The 17,855-nt window shown below is 40.8% G+C and overlaps 1 protein-coding gene across 1 annotated transcript in view; it reads right to left on the bottom strand.

Moving 5' to 3' along the window:
* LOC135410695 (microcephalin-like) overlaps window positions 1-14,077 on the bottom strand; it is a 61,642-nt gene extending 47,565 nt beyond the window's left edge. The window contains exon 1 of the mRNA XM_064647402.1: window positions 13,939-14,077. Coding sequence (XP_064503472.1) covers window positions 13,939-14,077 — 139 coding nt within the window. The remainder of the gene's footprint in view (window positions 1-13,938) is intronic.
* Between the last annotated feature and the right edge of the window lie 3,778 nt (window positions 14,078-17,855).

Raw genomic sequence — 17,855 nt, forward strand, 5'->3', positions numbered from 1 at the left:
GGAGAGCACTTGTGCTCAGAATTTGGTCCTGGACTCCTCATGGCCCACACTCACCCAAATTATCAGCTGCATAGCTGCATGTAGAGAAGTGATTTGGCATATATGTTATTAGTTTAGTCTTCTATCCCCCACCCAAATGTTACCTGTCTTCCTTGTCTTGTGAAGATATTGAACACTGTTGAACAGTCTGACAGTGCCCTCAGGGTTCAGTGGTAATACTAATATTAGATAATAATGATAAATCTGTAAATCAGTTGGGACATCCTAGAAAATGCATTCGCTAATCCTTATTTTAAAGTTCAAGACTGGCAGATGTGAGTAACCATTTATTTTCCATTCCACTTTAATCCATCTGGATATAACCTTAGGGGTTTTCTCTCTCTCTTTTTCAAACTTAATGATAATTACTTTAAAGTTTTGCACCATCAGGTGTAATAACCTTTCAGCAGCTACAGTTCCAATTTTATACTGACAGAGGCGGATGTTCTTAGTGCTTACGTTTCCCAAGTTGCCCTAGGCTTCCATTATAGCTAGTTGGAAGGCCCTTTAACGGATGGTTCAGAGTTCAACCCTAATTAAACTGTTCAATTCTTTTCACTTGAGGACTTTATTTTCTCCACTGATTTGAGAGAGATCCATAAGGGTTTTTCTCACAAAGCTTTTAAATTCACTTCTTATATAAGTCATCCTCTATTTGATGTTGAGTGAATTCCACGCTGTAATATGGTGATTATCTAGGGCATATTAGAGATTATTTAAAATAGTAAGTAAATACTGGCCATTGAGTTTGTTACCTCTTGTTCATTTACTTAATTGTTGGCTCATCCCACTGATAAATTCCTAAATATTTACAGCACTATAATTGCCTTAGCACATGCATAATAAGCAAAATAAACTTTTCAATCCTGTAAATTTGATGAAGTTGTGTCCAATTACTCATTAAAGTATCCATAAATCTTTACAGGTTTGAAATTTTCTGTACTGTTATAATTTCTAAAGACAAAGGCACAGCCTTTGAAATAGTGCTCAATATCGAATCAATTGCTGAGCTTAAACACTTTGTAATGTTTTAATATAAATATTTTTGTACAAAATGTTGCACTAAGGATACTGACATTTCAACATTTATTTTTTTACCTTTATATGTTGAAGCCAAGGACATTTCTATCGCATGGATGCTGGTTATTCTGTTGGTTTTTCTTTCTAAAAATCGTTCTGCATATCAAGCTGTAATAGATATATATTTTGTAAGAGTCCGTGCAAAATTGCAGAAACAAGATATCTTTAGTAAATATCTTTTCAATTCTAGGCAGAAAAAATTAATTTACATTGAAAGAGTAAAACCTCTATTTGCTACTGATTTTATCTTTGTAGATTCTTTGTAGTGCATGAAAGGTCTTAGGCAGAGTCATAAGTTAATTGTTATTTATATGTTGTTTTTATTTGCCATCTGTCTATTTAGTCTTATCTGACTTGCACTTATTTATTTATTTATGCTCAAATTAAGTATTCTGGGATTGTTTTTAAATTTCTTTTGATCATACCTTATCCAGGTCTTTTTCTCTTTTGATCATGAAGAAAAGTATAAAACAATCTATTTGTGAAATCCTTTCAAATAAAGATAAAACAGATACACATCCAAAATACCTTTCTCAATATGGAAAGCACAGAGGGAATGCATCACCTCTTTCAAAGTAAACCTTGTACATATTCAAGGCATGTAAATAGGAAAAAACTCAACAGAGTAAGCAAAAAATTATCATCCAACTGTCATCTATAGGGGGATATTAAGTGTTTTAGACTGGTGCTGTGACGTGCTTTGGATGCACATACATAACATCTATATTTTTATAATAGTGCTGTGTAAACAACTTTTATTAAACATTTCTCTAACTTGTCTTACATCCACCAGATTTTTTTTTCTTCTTTAAATTCTGACTTACAAAGAATCTGATCCTGCAGTTTGTACCCAAGCAAATTTTAATTATATATTTCTTGCCTTCATAAGTATCCTAGAATGAGTTCATCCTAGATGTTGTTCCTTGCACAAATGAAATGATTAAATGGTAAAGAAAGGTAAGAAAAGAAGACTCTACTTTTTTAAAGTAAACAAAGTTAATATTTAAATATTAGCATTAATATTTTTTCCTTTATTTATTAGTTTAGGAATCCAACTAATGGTCAGAGAGAAATGGAGGTAAGATAAATCCATATTCTGCTTTTACTTTTCCAACCACAGGGATTCTTTCTGATTTAGTTTAATATCATCATGTATCTCGTGAAGTTCAAAATTCAGATTTATATTAAAGAAACCTTTCTTATCTGCACAAGTACCTTTGCCATATTTTTATGATAGTGCAATTATTTGATCTACTTTTCTATAAACACCTAGCATCAAGCAGGACATCGAGGATATTTACAATGACTACCTTCAGGCACAGAAGGCTAATTTCTCTAGACTTCCTCAGTATTAGTAGAGATCCCTTTATGAAATATTTCAGAGTAGAAGCCTAGTCAACAAGCTATGACATGCCTTGTTGAGAAAATGTTCTCCCTCTACTGTATACAACAAACCTAGAGAAGTAAAATTCCTTGCTTAGTCTTCTGGCTCCTGTATAGCCTGCCCTACCCACTGCCAGTACTTGTTAATTTGAGCTTATGTTTCCAAATCTGTACTTTACAAGGGATAGTCTCTCCAAAAATTTTAAACCCCCCAGATTCACTTTCATGAACATTTACAGGTGTTATATCTTCCTAACAGACTTCCCACCTTGGTATACATGGTTGTATGTGTAGTTAGGGCCCAATGATAACACAAATTTTTTTTAATTCTCATACATATATTAGATGTTCATTATATAAAATATATGCATTATGTAACCCATATTGTCTGTATTGCCTTTATCGCATATCTTATGCAAATGTTAACCACCACTTAGTCTTCATATTTATACTCTAGCATAGTCTTCTAACTTTAGCTCACATTTTTGAAGAGCGAAGTATATGGTGATCAATGATTCTCTCTCTGTACTATTATCACTGTAGTGAAAGTACTGCATAGTGAAAGAACATTGCATAGTAGAAGTTGCATGACTGTATAAGCATTTTGAAAAGTAAGTAGCTGCCTCCTCAGGTTTCAGTTTTTGTTTCAAAATGTCTTTCATGGGATCCTGCCAAGCAGGTTCCCGACAAGCTGGAATTTGTTTTCCTTAGGTCTAGGGTTGTGATTCTACTCTTTGTCTTGCTCACTTTTCTCAGAATTTTGAACTCCATGATCTTAAGGTTACTGCAGCCAAGGCTGCCCTTGGCCTTCACATCCTTGGCCACTTCTTAGCTATGTTAGAGCAATAGGTCAAGCAGAGCATCTCCCTAGTCAGTTGACCCCTTAATTAGGAGGAACTCAACTTTTTGTCCACACAGCACAAAAATCTCCCAGATCACTTGCACCCAGCAAATATGTTCTCCCAGCAGATGTCAGAGTGGCTGAAGTCCACAAATGTACCAGGGCATGTGAAACTGTTGTGTCTAAAGAAGCTTTCATCTTGATATTTCTGATCAGGTGATATGTGACAGCTACATACCACAGTGTCACCCATGTTGGTCTGTCCTCTGATGTAAAAACCTTTGACAAAAAGCCTTTGCAACTCTTAGTTATGTGAGCTGTTCCACCACATTTCTCTATCCCAGTGATATTACTTCTCTACAGTTATGCAAGAACTTGTAGTTTCTCTCTTGAAGTTTCCCTCTTGAAGTTTCCTGCACTTCATCCATTTGTGTAAAGGACTTGTTGTGTGCCCCCACTCATGCTAGATTTAGCAGCAGAGTGCAAGTACCTCCTCCTTCATGTTTTCCCCTGGACACATCCTCATCTTCCCCCTGGCTTTCACTTCTCTTTAGATTGTAATAAATTTAGTCACATGTTTAGTCATGGACCAGAAGGGAAAAATGTTGTTCTTTAGATAAAGGCATTAAAGAGAGAATTAAAATAGCACATTTGTGTTCCTATGAAGTAAGCAAGCACACGGGCCCTGATGCAGCAAATTACATGTTCCTGGAAAGAATATTTTATACACATATTCCTGTAAGGAGTTTGACTGTATGGTGTAGAATATCTAAAGATACTCAAAACTGTGGATTGGAAAGTCCATAGTAAGGAATAGAATCTCTTCTTTGGAGAGGGATTTGTAAACTGTGCTATACCCTTCCTGTGATAAGGTCATAAAACACATAAGGTGGTGTATCTATCTTTGGAAAGTCCAAGGTTTTGAGCAAGGCAATAGTTGATAGGGTTTTTTTTCCTGTACAAAATATTAAATTCTGAAAATATGTACAGTTCAGGATTAAAATTCTAAATTGTGAAAGGTACTTGAATCAATGCTTGATATACCAAGGTGCTACAAATGCTGTTTCAATTCAGCGTTTATTTGTGACATGTCTCCTGGCATGATATTATTACCTGGCAACTTTGAAAGCTGTTATTGCACTTGTACTCTGTGCCGGAGAACTAGAGTAACTGCACTTTTAGAGTAGACCTCAGGAGAGGATATGCACCAAATTTAAGTACCCGCTCAAATCTCACCTCATCTATTGACATAGGCTCTAAATGAGCATAAAGGTCAGACAGGCATTTTGGTTTTTTGCTTCTGTGTCTATGTGCAGGATTTGTTTTCATTCTGTGCAGGTTTATAGGTGTATCACTGAGTCTTCTGTGTATCTGGTGTGTTTCCACGTAACCTTCTTTTTCAATTACTTCAACAGAAAAAAGTTCTTCTTTGTCTGACTCACTGGTCTGGACAGGAGTGAGATAAGTAAGAGCTGGTCTAGCAATTTAAACCAAGGTCTGTAAAACAAAGAACTCAGCCATCGTAATTCTGAAGATTGATTCCTGTTTGGTATGAAATGATTAAACCAGCAGAAAAAAAATATGACCTAAGGACCTCAGCCTTTCCTTCCTCAAAGTCAGAATACCCTTCCCTGAGGACCTGTCCCAGCTACCCTCACAGGAATAGCAGAGCATGGAAGAAGGTAGGCTACGACAGACTGTTGGCTGCCATGACATTTGGCAGAAGCCAGAATGAATCACTAGATCTCTGATCAGGAGAAATTAGGTTACCTTAGGAAAAGACCAGCAGAAGACAGAAAGCCACTTCTATCTTCAGCTGAACAAAGCACAATTTCAGAATGTTGTTCTCCTTTTTCTCAGCATTACAAACAAAACTGGGAATAATTTTTTCAGTGTAGCATATTGGAAGGCATTGTCTTCCCCGAGGTTACTGAACTGGGGTGTAGGTACCATGGGAGAAGAAGACTTGTGATCATGGCTAAGTGTTCAAATGAATCTCCAGTTTCAGTTTCCTCTCTTCAAGTCTATTTTCTTTCTTTTCTGTGTTTTCCTTAGGCATGTGGTTTTTCTTTGTTTATGTACAATGACTTCTTCTGTCCTCTTCCCTGCTCTGCCTACACAACAGCATTTTCCTTTTTATGTTCAGTGCCTTCACCTCTCAAGCCCCTCACCTCCTCCAAATGTGTTGCTTCTGCATTAAGACAGAGGAGCAAAACCACAGGGGAAAAAATAAAGCAGTTAGTTCTTCAAAGAACTAGACTGCAGCCTCACTCCCAAACCTGCATACATATTTCTGGGTATGAAAGAAAAGCAGATGAAAGGCTGGTGAGATTTTTTTGGGTTGTTGTGTTGTTAAGGCAGAAAAGTCATAGGAGAAAAGAGGGGAGCTACCAACGAAGTACCAGGCATAGCCTGAACCATTCTTGGGAATGTGGTCCTCAGAAAAGAAGCTTTTCAGACTGAGAATTCCAGGACAGAGCTGCAAACTAAGAGACTTTATTTTTTTTCTCTGATCACAGAAAGAGGATTTTCTATTTTTTTTTAATGTTGATGTAAATAAACAAGGTTGCATTATCAGCATCTCCTCACACAAACAACCTGCAAGTCCCAAAATCTGGCTTAGATCCAAAAAAGGGTGACTATATATTTATGTAGAGTGAATAATACATGAATCCCTTGTTCTCCAAGTGTGATACTGTGTTCTTTACAGTGTCATTCATTAACCTATATGGCACAAACAGTGAGAGGAGGTCAATATATTATTCAATATGTTTGAGTAATTAGGAATTGATTAGCAACAAGAAGCCAAATGAAAAGACACATTTCCCCCAATGACTGAAGTTGTTGAATTAATTGATAAAACCCAGAATCTCTATTTGAGTTCAATTCTGTTACTCTTCACACTTACTCAGATTTTTTTCCTATGGTTTGATGTTGGCATGTTTCAGCGATGTTGCACACTGCCTTTGGACCCTTAGCCTTTGTAGTGCTAAGGACCTTCTCTTTCCATTTCTGTAGTCTGTTTTTCATTTCCATCTCTGTAAACTTTCAAGCAAATTGCTGGACACCTCCTGGGGAGGACACTTGTCTGGAAACTCCCCTTTCTTCCCTACTCAGGCCACTGTGGAGTCTTTCCTTCCCCTTTCCCTTTCTTTGTCTCTTTCTCTCTTCCCCACCCCTTTTGTTTTAATTTTCCCCCCAAAGTAATTTTTGCTGTTAAATTTGCTATATGCCTTTGGTGCAGACCCTGCTAATCTTTGTGCATGTGAACCTGTCAGGGAAAAAAAAATTAACTTTAGAAGAAGAAAAGAAATTAGTCTTTCATTTACTTATTATAAAGTGTTTAATTGAAGAGGCATTTTCATGAGAAACATAAAAGAACACCTATATGTTGTTAAAGTGTTTTAATATTTTTTAATCTACCCCAGTACAAGCTTGATGCACATATGCTTTTTTTGTGAGGGATTACTGTTTGGTATAAAATGTTCCTTGAACATGAGTCCTGAAGACCTCTAACCAGTGGCAAGTGGTTCCTCCTACTAGTCCATGCTTCCTAAAGTGACTTTGCAAAATAATTGTTAATGTCATTAGCATCCAAACATTATGTACCCTTGTAAATACAGTATGACAACTAACTTAAGGATTTTCAAGAGAAGATTAGTATTGCAGTTTCTTGTCTTCTTTGTCTGCTATCCCACTCAGGAGTGAATCCCATAACAGTCTGTTGCATTTTTTTTTATGAATGTCCATCCCATATTTGGAATAAATCACACAATCTATGTAATTTTTTCATATAATCATGAATTGTTTAGGTTGGAAAACACTCTGAAGATCATGGAGTCCAACTGTTACCCTAGCACTGCCAAATCCACCACTAAGCCATGTCCCTATGTGTCTACATGTGTCTACATGTGTTCTAAATACCTTCAGGAGTGGTGACTCAACCACTTCCTTAGGCAGCCTGGTCCAATGCTTGACAACCCTTTCCACGAAGAAAATTCTCTTAATATTCAATCTAAACCTTCCCTCGTGCAGCTTGATGCCATTTCTTCTTGTCTTATGGCTCGTTACCTTGGGAGAAGAGACTGACCCCCACCTGGCTACACCCTCCTTTCAGGTAGTTATAGACAGTGATAAGGTTCCCCCTGAGCCTTCTTTTCTCCAGGCTCAACAACCCCAACTCCCTCAGCTGCTCCTCATGTGACTTGTGCTCCAGACCCTCCACCAGCTCTGTTGTCCTTCACTGGATGTGCTCCAGCACCTTAATGTCCAGCAACAAACTGGTGAATGGGCTGGAAAGAATGTCCTATGAGGAGCAGCTGAGGACTTTTTGCTTGTCTTGTTTGGAGATGTGGAATTAAAGGGGTAATTTCATTGCTCTCTAAAGCTTCCTGGGAGGGGAACTGGAGAGGGAGGTGTTAGTCTCTTGCCCCTGGCATCCAGTGACAGGATGCATGGAAATGGCTCAAAGCTGTGCCAGGGGAGGTTTAGACTGGACATCAGGAAGCATTTCTTTACTGAGAGGGTAGTCAGACACTGGAACAGGCTTCTTAGAGTGTGGTCAAAGCCCCAAGCCTATCAGTGTTTAAGAGGCATTTGGATGATGCTTTAACTTTTGGTCAGCCGTCATGTAGTCAGGCAGTTGGACAAGGTGATTGTTGTAGGTCCCTTCCAATTGCAAATATTTTGTTCTATTCTATTCTAATCTAGTCTAGTCTAAACATTGCTTTCAACAGTAATTCTTTACTTTGTTTGCACTTCAGATGTTTCCACTGGCTTTCTTTTAAGGTTTAAATACATATTTTTTTTTAGTCTGTCATATACCTCAGATGATGCTATGGTTGTAATATCCATCTGATACCTAGTTCTTTTACTCTACTTTGCCCATTAAGTTCTGCTGGTATTTCTTTTAACATTCTAAGTTAGTCAGTGACTAGTTTCAAGATGCACTTTCTCTTTTGAAAACTAAGGGAAATAAATATCTTGCTAGAGAAATATTTCATTCTTTCTGCTTCCTCCACAAATGCTAAATTTCTTTCAATATGGCCTGAAGCCCAGGACAAGCAATATTCTGTACCAGTGACAGGATTAAAATCCAGTATTTTGTGATCCATCAGTTTTGAAATGGGAGTTGTATACCATTGGTAGGGCAGGTCATTGGAAAGGAAATGGAATGTGTGCAGTACTATCTATTAGTCATGTCATTGCTGAAATATCAGATCTCGCACTTGTCATATTATATGTGAAAATGCTATTTATATATAATTATTGCATTTCTACAGTGTGTTAGTGATTTTTTCCCTCTTCTTTAAATGCCTATACAGTTATACTCTTGATATTAGAGGATTTATTCTACTGCTGAAGAAAGTGACACTAATAGTATTTCTTAAATACAAAAAAAAAATTGCATAATCTTTCTTGGTGAAGTGTAAGAAATACAGGGCATGTCTGACAGATGATAGAGAGATTATGTTATTTGTTTGGCATTCATAAATTTAAGGCCAAAATTACTGGATCATCTAGTTGCTCATAACATTGCATTTCACATTGTCTTTTGAAAATGGATCAAATCTCTAATTGAAGCTTTTTGCCAGCAATGGAAAAAATTCAGAGATTACACATTCTCATCATTTCATTTATCATTGAAATCTTGTACCTTAGCTTTTACACAAGTTTCTGTGAATACAGCTTCAAGCCACTGGTTTCTGCTTTGCTCTCTCCTGATAAGATTAAATAGCTTTAACACCTGGTGTTTCCTCCCTGCAAATGCACTTTTATTCTGTAATCATCTCACAGCTTCATGTTTTTGGTAAAATGGACGGATCTATTTTTTCTCTCACTGAAAGGCATTTTCTACAACCCTCGAGATATTCTGTATATTTTCAATACTGCTGAATTTTCAGCAACTTTTTCTAGACATAACTCCTAGACCTAAGTTCAATCTCCCTGGATTACTTTCACCAGTACTTTATACAGCACAGTGATAGCAATGCACCAGATGTTTATGTTTAGTTGGTAGTCTACTATAATTCTTACATGCTTTTTGGTCACTGCTTTTCAGGATACAATCTGTCATGCTTGTGGATTTTACCTCTAGTCTTGCTTTCTACAAATAGAACTTTGCCTTTTACGTTAGTAAATTAAATGCTGTTTAAACAGAGGCCAAACTTAGCAAGTGAGAGAGACTGTTCTGCATGATTCCTTTTCCTTATTTATCATTTTGCTAACTGTATGGCCATGTGTAGCATGGGTCCTTGTATAACAAGGAATGAAGACGCTCCTCGTGCGGTGGTATGGTCAAAGAGAACTTTTATTCAAATTTCCCACTCTTAAATCCCTGTGTACCATGTGACTTCTTCAGCCAATAGAGTTGTATGTGACTGCGCATGTCCCCTCGGGCCCCTCGGCCTGGCACATCCCCTGTGCATCCTGACATGCTCCCCACACATCCCCTCTCTCAAATATTTAAGGAAGTCACAAAAAACAGTGTAAAAAACAGTGCAAACAACCAGAACATTGTAAACTACTAAGCTTCGCAGCGACCCAGCGCATTGCTTCGCTTAGCTTCTTAACTCTAACATAAACCTTTTAAAACCTTATATTCCTATAGGGTAGTGCAACTTGGATAATTACTTTATTAACTTGGGGCTTATCTTAACTGTCTATAAACTTATAACTTTTTAATCTGAGGGTTTTTATAACTGGGGATTTCAAACTTTATTTAAGGACAGGGTAATCTTAGCAAACTACAATTTCTCAAAAGCGACCTGTGGCTGAGGTAATGTTATTTGTGAGGTGTTTGGTTTTTATTATTTGACCAATCACACAACCATTTTCATTCACACACTCATATCATACATCGGTGGCCACCGTACTGAACACACACATGAACACACACACACACACATTCCAGAGATTGCTTTTCACCACATTGGTCATTTCTTAATGTAAACTTGAAAACATAACATAACTCTTTTCCAAACTTCTGCGTTGCTCTGGTTCCTGTTGCTGTGGTCACATATTTGAATAGGGTTTTACACACCTGGAAGAAACTTGCTTGAGTTCTTTTCTATAACTTTTAGGCATAGCTTTCTCTCCATGTCACAAACCTAGGTATCTCATCCATCGTCCTGAAATCAAATCTTACTATGATTAGCAACTTTGGAGAAACAAACGCCTGAGGTGTGTGCTGCTTTTCAGACCTGCTTCTTTCAGCACTGTCACAACTCAAAAATTGATAACATACATAGCTTTTTCCAGATGTTCTTACAGGTTACACCAGTTCTCCCCCCTTTTGTTTAAACTTAGCACGTGTTTCAATATGTGTCTTTACTGTTTTATGGATTAGTGTGAAATACTTGACGTGAGAATTTTCCTATTTCATAGGAAGTAACTGCTTAATTTTAATGTTAATCCATTTTAGAGTACCAAAGGTTTGCTAAGCAACTAACTCATGTGTTTTACACCTTTGTGTTTTGTCTAGTGAATGTAGTGGCAGTTATGTTTTGTGAATGTATATCTATTTGCATGTACAATTTCAATATGTCCAATTCAAAATGTATATCTCTGATCGCCAAGCCTCATTTGCATTTAACTCTCTAGGGTGGTTTCCTGACAGTGTGGCATACTTTGATGATGTAGCTTTATTGATTGTTATTTGAATGGTCTCTTAGAGAACCTGTATTCTGATGGAGAATGAATGAAGCAATTGTTTGCTTTAAAACTCTGGGTATAGTGTTAAACATTGCTGCTTTAGCAGCTTTTCAGTTTCTGTCAGTCATTGGCTGTGGCAGGTCAGGATGTGATTTTGCGTGCATTTGTGTACAAATCATACCTTTTGTAACTCACAGGAACCAATCAGAACGCATTTCAAAAAACAGGTAAGGGTTAACAATATCTCAAGGAAATTAACTTTCAAAACAGATTATCAACTTCATAGCATAATAAGTACAATCATAACATCAAAGGATTGTTTTAAAATTTTCCAAGGTAATGACAATCAGTCCAGAACTACACAGGAGCTTAGTTCATGGCTTGTAGTTTTCTCACTGTTCCGTGGCAGGATTTATTTAAGTCTATTGCAGCATATTGTGTTTTCCTAGATGCATATGTGAAGGCCCTGAGGCCTTTCATTGGTTCAGTATTGCATCTGGTGTGGCCTTTAAAGGTAAACTGTTGAATTCTGCCACAATCTGTGCTTAAGGAGATGGATTAAAATATTACCACCAAAACTTGCCAGGGCATCTTGAAATCCAGCGTCCTCAGCTGTCATCCTATCCAAATTGTCCTTTCAAAGCTGGAATGTTGGTAAAGGCAGGATTTCTTCTGTCCAGATCCTCAGTCGTGCTCTGCCCTAAATGACAAGCTTACAAACTCAATAGCAACTTACACAGATTTAGGTGGTGGGGTATGACTGAAAGAGCTGTTTTAGAACTAACAGCGACTTCTCTCAGTTTGATCCCACTGAAACAAAGCTGCAATGCTTCATACCTGCTGGAAACAAAAACTAGGCAGATTTGCTTTTCAGGATCTCCCCTGTTTTGTTTGCTCTTTGTTACCTTGGTATAATTCTCTAACATTTGGTTTGCCTCTGTAGTTAGCAATTTGTCAGACTTTAAGTTGGAGTTCTCCCTTAGCAACACAAAGAGAGGTTGTAGGTTCCCTCTGTTTATGGCTAAAACCGGTTTTAAGCAACTGGTAGCCTTCTGAGGTTTCTGCAACTCGTGTAAATACAAATGTTTTTTACCTCGAGCTGCGTCACTTGTGTAGAACTTTTTTGCTGTGTTGTCTTTTCCATGGCAAGTCCAGAATTGTGGTCGTTGGATCCTTCCTGAAACAAACTGAAGATCTGCACCTTGGGCAGTTTTGGTTAAAACAGCAGGAACAATTAGCAGTTCATTTCTTGTGGCACTGGTTATTACTGTGTCTTCTGCATAATGATGTATTATGGTTGTCTGATACTTCATCGAGGTATTTTGCATCTCCTGAGGAGGTACAGCCCACCAGTGAGTTTGAATAGTTTGTGCACTGCTTAAAACCATGATGGGAAAGAGGGGTTTCTGGGCATCCTCAGGGTGACAGAGAATGGTAAAGGAATTGTTTTTTGAATCAGTTACCACTTGTGACAAATTTGCTAGAAACCCTTTAAATAGAGGCAGTCCAATCTGCAAGGCTTCTGCATGTGTTTTGACTGCGTGTTCTGCTGTTAGCATCTGTAATGTTTTCCACCTGTCACCTTTCTTTGGGGTACCGGGTACATGGTTATTTTGGGGACTGGTTATTGGTGTGTGGCTTGCCTTAAGTAGTTTTCTCTTTTGCACATGAACAGTAGTGCTAAAAAAGAGTACAGCTAGCAATGCTATTACAAGCAATACAATACTTGTAGCACATCTTTTGTTTTGCGTATGGCACCCTTGGTACAACTGAGTCATTTCTCTGCTGCTAGGGTGTTTATGGAATGTTGCAATTAGGGGTTTCCAGGGACAACTCTCCTGATAGTGATTCATTTCTCCACAACTAAAACAACTAGTTGTGTGTCTGACTTCCTTGTGTGTTCTCATCTGGGCATCTAAAGCTGCAGCTAGAGAGGCAGGTAGCTGCTTCTCAGAGCTAGCCTTTTGATAGGGTTGCACTAGCTCAGTAAAGTCACAGTTCTCCCTTGCAGGAGAGCTCTGCAAGGCTTTTGCATTTTCTCTTTCAAAAGCCAAATGCTTGTACAGCATCTCTCTGGCTTCATTGTATTCAATTTGCTTGTTTAAAGTCGACTGTAGCTGGTCCAAACATCTTAAATTCAACTCAGTATAACTTTGTAACCCTTCACTGTTGGATAGATAATCATTTTGATCTGCAGTGATAATGTTTTCCATAGCCTTTAGGGCTTGTCTGGCTATCTCTTTATGGTATTTTGATTGTGAATCTAAATTATAATTTGCTTTCCCGCTTGACTGGTGTGCCATGGTGTCTGCCTGTAGGTATTTCCTATGAATAGAACAATTTTTCTGGAAATCAGCTAACCAGACTGTATATTGGGTGTCACTGAGAACTAGTTTTATCAGTTCTTTCCAGTCAGATGTAGTGAGTGGGTAGGTGTAACTCAATGCCTCCAAATATTTTAAAATATTGGTTAAGGACAGACCAGAACCACTTATCAATTGCCTCAGGAATTCTGCGGCCTCATACAAGGCCTGACTCTGAGGGGGCTGGCTTAGGCTCATATCGCCTGGGCAAGCCTGAATAATATTCAGGTTTTCCTTTCGTATTGCCTCGTCCAGACATTGTTCCCACATGTTAGTCGAATTCTCCTCCTGTGCCCTATTGATCCCTCCCGTTGGAACTATGTTTAGCTCTTTCTCCCCCTCCTTCTCCCCCTCCCCCCATCCCTCCCATCCCTCCCCCCTTTTGGTTTCGGCAAAACCGGTTCCCTGTGGGGGGATGGTGGTCAGTGCAGGTGGCGAGTGGGGGGCGGGGTTGGGCTCTCGGCCGGAAAAGAAAGGTTGGAGTTCAGTTTGTGTGGGGGAGGAAAATGGCTGCGGCCATGGCTGTGCACGAGGTCGCTGATCATTTGCAGCGAAAAGGGGATGAATACATTAATTTACTCTCCCCATCACTGTAACAGGACTGCCTTGTGTGGACCCGGGGGTCAGAAGTTCGCATGGCAGTGTCTGTCTCTTCCCAGCGACTCGTTTTGCGTGGCTCACGTGTCTCTCGGTATGATCCCTGAGTTTGTGTTATCATGTTGTGCAGTGCTTGCTTTCAGCAGTGTGTGCGGGGGGGTGTGGTGTGGGTTGTTTTGTCTTTCTCTGTGTGCCTCGTGCAGGCAGAGTTTATCAGAGTAAAACTGCTTTATGTTGCAAAGTTTAGCAAAACCCTAGAGTCTGAGTTTTGTTTCAATGTATCAGAGGTTTCTATGGAAACAGGTGTCTTATGTTACCTTATTTCGAGCGGCTGGGAGCACACGTTTTGAGTCCTTTTGTAGCAGATTGGGCTAACTGCAGTCCTTTTTTGCGGCTTTTGGGAGGTCCGGGCTGTGTCGGCTGCGGCGAGGGGGGTGCTGCTCCGGCGGCGTGGGCGGTTCTGCGCACGGCTGGAGGCGGCTGCAGCTCGGGGCAGCTCCCGGCGCGGGGGCAGGCTCGGCAGATGTTGGTTCGGCGATGGCAGGCCGTGGGGTTCCGGCGCTGGTGGCTGGTGTCCCGGCGCAGGCTGCAAACTGCGGGCTCGGGACAGCGGCGGTAGCGGCGGGGCCAGGACCCGCGCGAGCGGCTCCGGCGGCGTGCTCGGGGCCGCGCGGTCCTAGCGCCGGCCGGGGCCGCGCGGGGCGAAAAGCGGCGAAAAGCGGCGGAAAGTTCTTTTGGGGTTTCCGCGGTTTCTGAAAGGGTTTTCCTCAACTTGAAGGGTCTACACTGTTCTCACAAACAGGCAGGGGTCCGCAGGAGGTGGCCAGTCTCCTCCGGTGCGCAAGACGCGCAGGGGCGGCCAGCACACGTGCTTGGCTCGGCCGCTTCTTGGGTACTTTCAAACTACGGGTTTAGTAGTTGCTAGGCAACAGGCACTAGGTGCTGGGCCGGCGGTGCAGCGGGCACGGAGCTCTGCGCTTTCCGCTGGGCAGAAAGGCAATGCGGGGGTCGCGCGGTGGGGCTGGGATGGTACGGGTGGCAGCGAAAGCTTCTCGCACGTGATCCAGCAGCAGTCGGTAGCGGAATACCGCTTTTACCAAACGACCGACACTTAGGGAATCAACAGGCTTTTCCCTGACGATCTTAAGGTGCTCCGCAGCTCGGGGCTCCGAGCTGCAGCCACGTCTTGCCCAGGGATCAGTCTTAGACGTGCGGGTTCACTCCAGACAGACTCACCGCTTTTGATGTTGCGTTGACCCACTCCGCTCTCTCCGGCTGCCTGCTCTGACCTCTCGGCTTCTTCCTTAACTCTTTCTTCTCTTCTCCCGTGCACTACCTAATCTTTTTTGAGCTCGCTAACTAACTATCCGTCTCTTAGATGCCACTAAGACCACGGGGTTTACTGACGTCAAAGTTTTTTGCGGTAAAGACTCCCATCTCCGAAAAATCGAGACGATCCCGGAGTCACCGGCTAATCTCCTGATTCAGGATATTTATCTCACTTAATATAAGCTAAATTTGTCCCGTTCGAGCGCCATATGTAGCATGGGTCCTTGTATAACAAGGAATGAAGACGCTCCTCGTGCGGTGGTATGGTCAAAGAGAACTTTTATTCAAATTTCCCACTCTTAAATCCCTGTGTACCATGTGACTTCTTCAGCCAATAGAGTTGTATGTGACTGCGCATGTCCCCTCGGGCCCCTCGGCCTGGCACATCCCCTGTGCATCCTGACATGCTCCCCACAGCCATGTGTAATAATTTTTGACTAGCTCACTAATGAAAATGTTGAATAGAATCAAGCCTTGTACCTGTGCTTTTGGGACCGCCTGAAAAACACTCCCAATAAATGGAAAACTTTTCAGTGAGAAGAGTGTCCTTCTGGACAAGATGTCCAGCACACAGCTGCATAAACACATCATGTTGTGGGTCGCGGTTTGAGCACAGAGGGTAACAGTGAATGGGGTGACATCAGACTGGTGACCTGTCACTAGTTGGGTTCCACGAGGCTCCATCTTGGGCCCTCAGCTCTTCAACATCTTCATAAATGACTTGGACGCAGGACTGGAAGGGATACTAAGCAAATTTGCAGATGAAACCAAACTGGGAGGAGCCATTGACTCCCTCTAATGCAGGGAGGCCCTGCAGAGAGACCTTGACAGAGAACTGGGCAATCGCCAACCGTATGAAGTTCAACAAGGGAGAGTGCTGGATTCTGCACCTCAGATGGGGCAACCCCTGGATGTTCAGACAGACTGGGGAATGAAATGCTGGGAAGCAGTGCCATGGAAAGAGACCTGGGCATCCTGGTTGATGGCAAGTTGAATATGAGTCAGCAGTGCTCTGGCAGCCAGGAGGGCCAACTATGTCCTGGGAGGCATCAGGCAAAGCATCACCAGCCAGTTGAGAGAGATATTGTCCCACTGTGCTCTGCGCTGGGGCAGCCTCAGCTTGAATATTTTGGCAGTTTTAGGCACTGCAATATCAGAAGATATTAAACCATTAGAGAGTGCCCAAAGGAGGGCAACAAAGATGGTGAAGAGCCTTGAGGGGAAGCCGTTATGAGGAGTGGCTGAGGTCACTTGGTCTGTTCAGCCTGGAGAAGAGGAGACCGAGGGGAGATCTCATTGCAGTCTACAACTTCCTTGTGAGGGGAAGAGGAGGGGCAGGCACTGATCTCTTCTCTGTGGTGACTAGTGATAGGATGTGAGGGAATGGCCTGAAGTTGTGTCATGGAGGTTGGATATTAGAAAAAGGTTCTTCCCCCAAAGGGTGGTTGTCACTGGAACAGGCTCCCTGGGGAAATGGTCACAGCACCAAGGCTGACACAGTTCAAGAAGCGTTTGGACAATGCTCTCAGGCACACAGTGTGACTCTTGGAGATGGTCCTGTGCAGGGCCAGGAGTTGGACTCGATGATTCCATCCAACTCAGCATATTCTGTGATTCTGTGAGTTCTTGAAGGTATTTCAGTAAGGTAGCATCTTATACTGGATCTTAACTACATTGACATTGTGTCCAAGTTCTTAGCTTCCTTGTCTGTCAGTCTTTTAGCTTGATCACAGAGATGGTGTAGCACCATTTCAGGGAGTCTCTTGAATTTCCGGGATGAATCTGACTTTGCGTGCATTGTAAGTTCATGCATTTTCAAAAGGTATTTCAAGCTCACTTGCATATGCAAGCTTTGTGTGTTAAGAACTTCCAAATAAGAATGATTTCTGGCATTTTTCCACCCGACTTTATCTCTCTTCCTGTCTCTGATTCCACTCCATGAAATATAAAAACAACAGAAAAAGAAAGGCCACCCCCGGGTGGCTTTGCTGGATGGTTCAGAATGTAATACACACCAGAGAGGACAGTGAACATCTTTTTGGGTGACTCCAGGGTCAATCTAGGATACAAGGTTGTGGCAGTTACTCTCCGTGGTAACTTTTACCCTATTTATCACATGCTTCATCAATATCATATGATGCTTCTTTATTAATCACAGTGTAATGTGAATGTAAAATCCTTTTCAAGTTTATGTATTAAGTGTATATATTTCTATTCACCAGTCTTATGAAAAAATGAAATCACTTTTTTTTGATGAGGCCTGTTTTCCCTAACATCAGAATTCTTGACATTAATTGTATTCCTATCTTAAGTGTTTGTGTTTCTCCACAATTTTGCTTGGTTATGATGACAACCTAGTCATTTAGGTGTTGAAAACATTTGTTGCTTTAAAGATGTTTCCTGAGATGATCATATATCTATTCTTCTGAAATAGTGTTTGTAATATGAACATGAATCATATTAGCTTTGCCAACTAACCATTTTAAGACTCTTAACTATGAGACATGCCAATGATAACCTCTTTATCAGTCTTAGATGATTTGAAAATCCAGTCTATCTGATCTTCATTT

This window comes from Pseudopipra pipra, chromosome 3 (genome assembly GCF_036250125.1).
Source record: "Pseudopipra pipra isolate bDixPip1 chromosome 3, bDixPip1.hap1, whole genome shotgun sequence".
Taxonomy (NCBI): domain Eukaryota; kingdom Metazoa; phylum Chordata; class Aves; order Passeriformes; family Pipridae; genus Pseudopipra; species Pseudopipra pipra.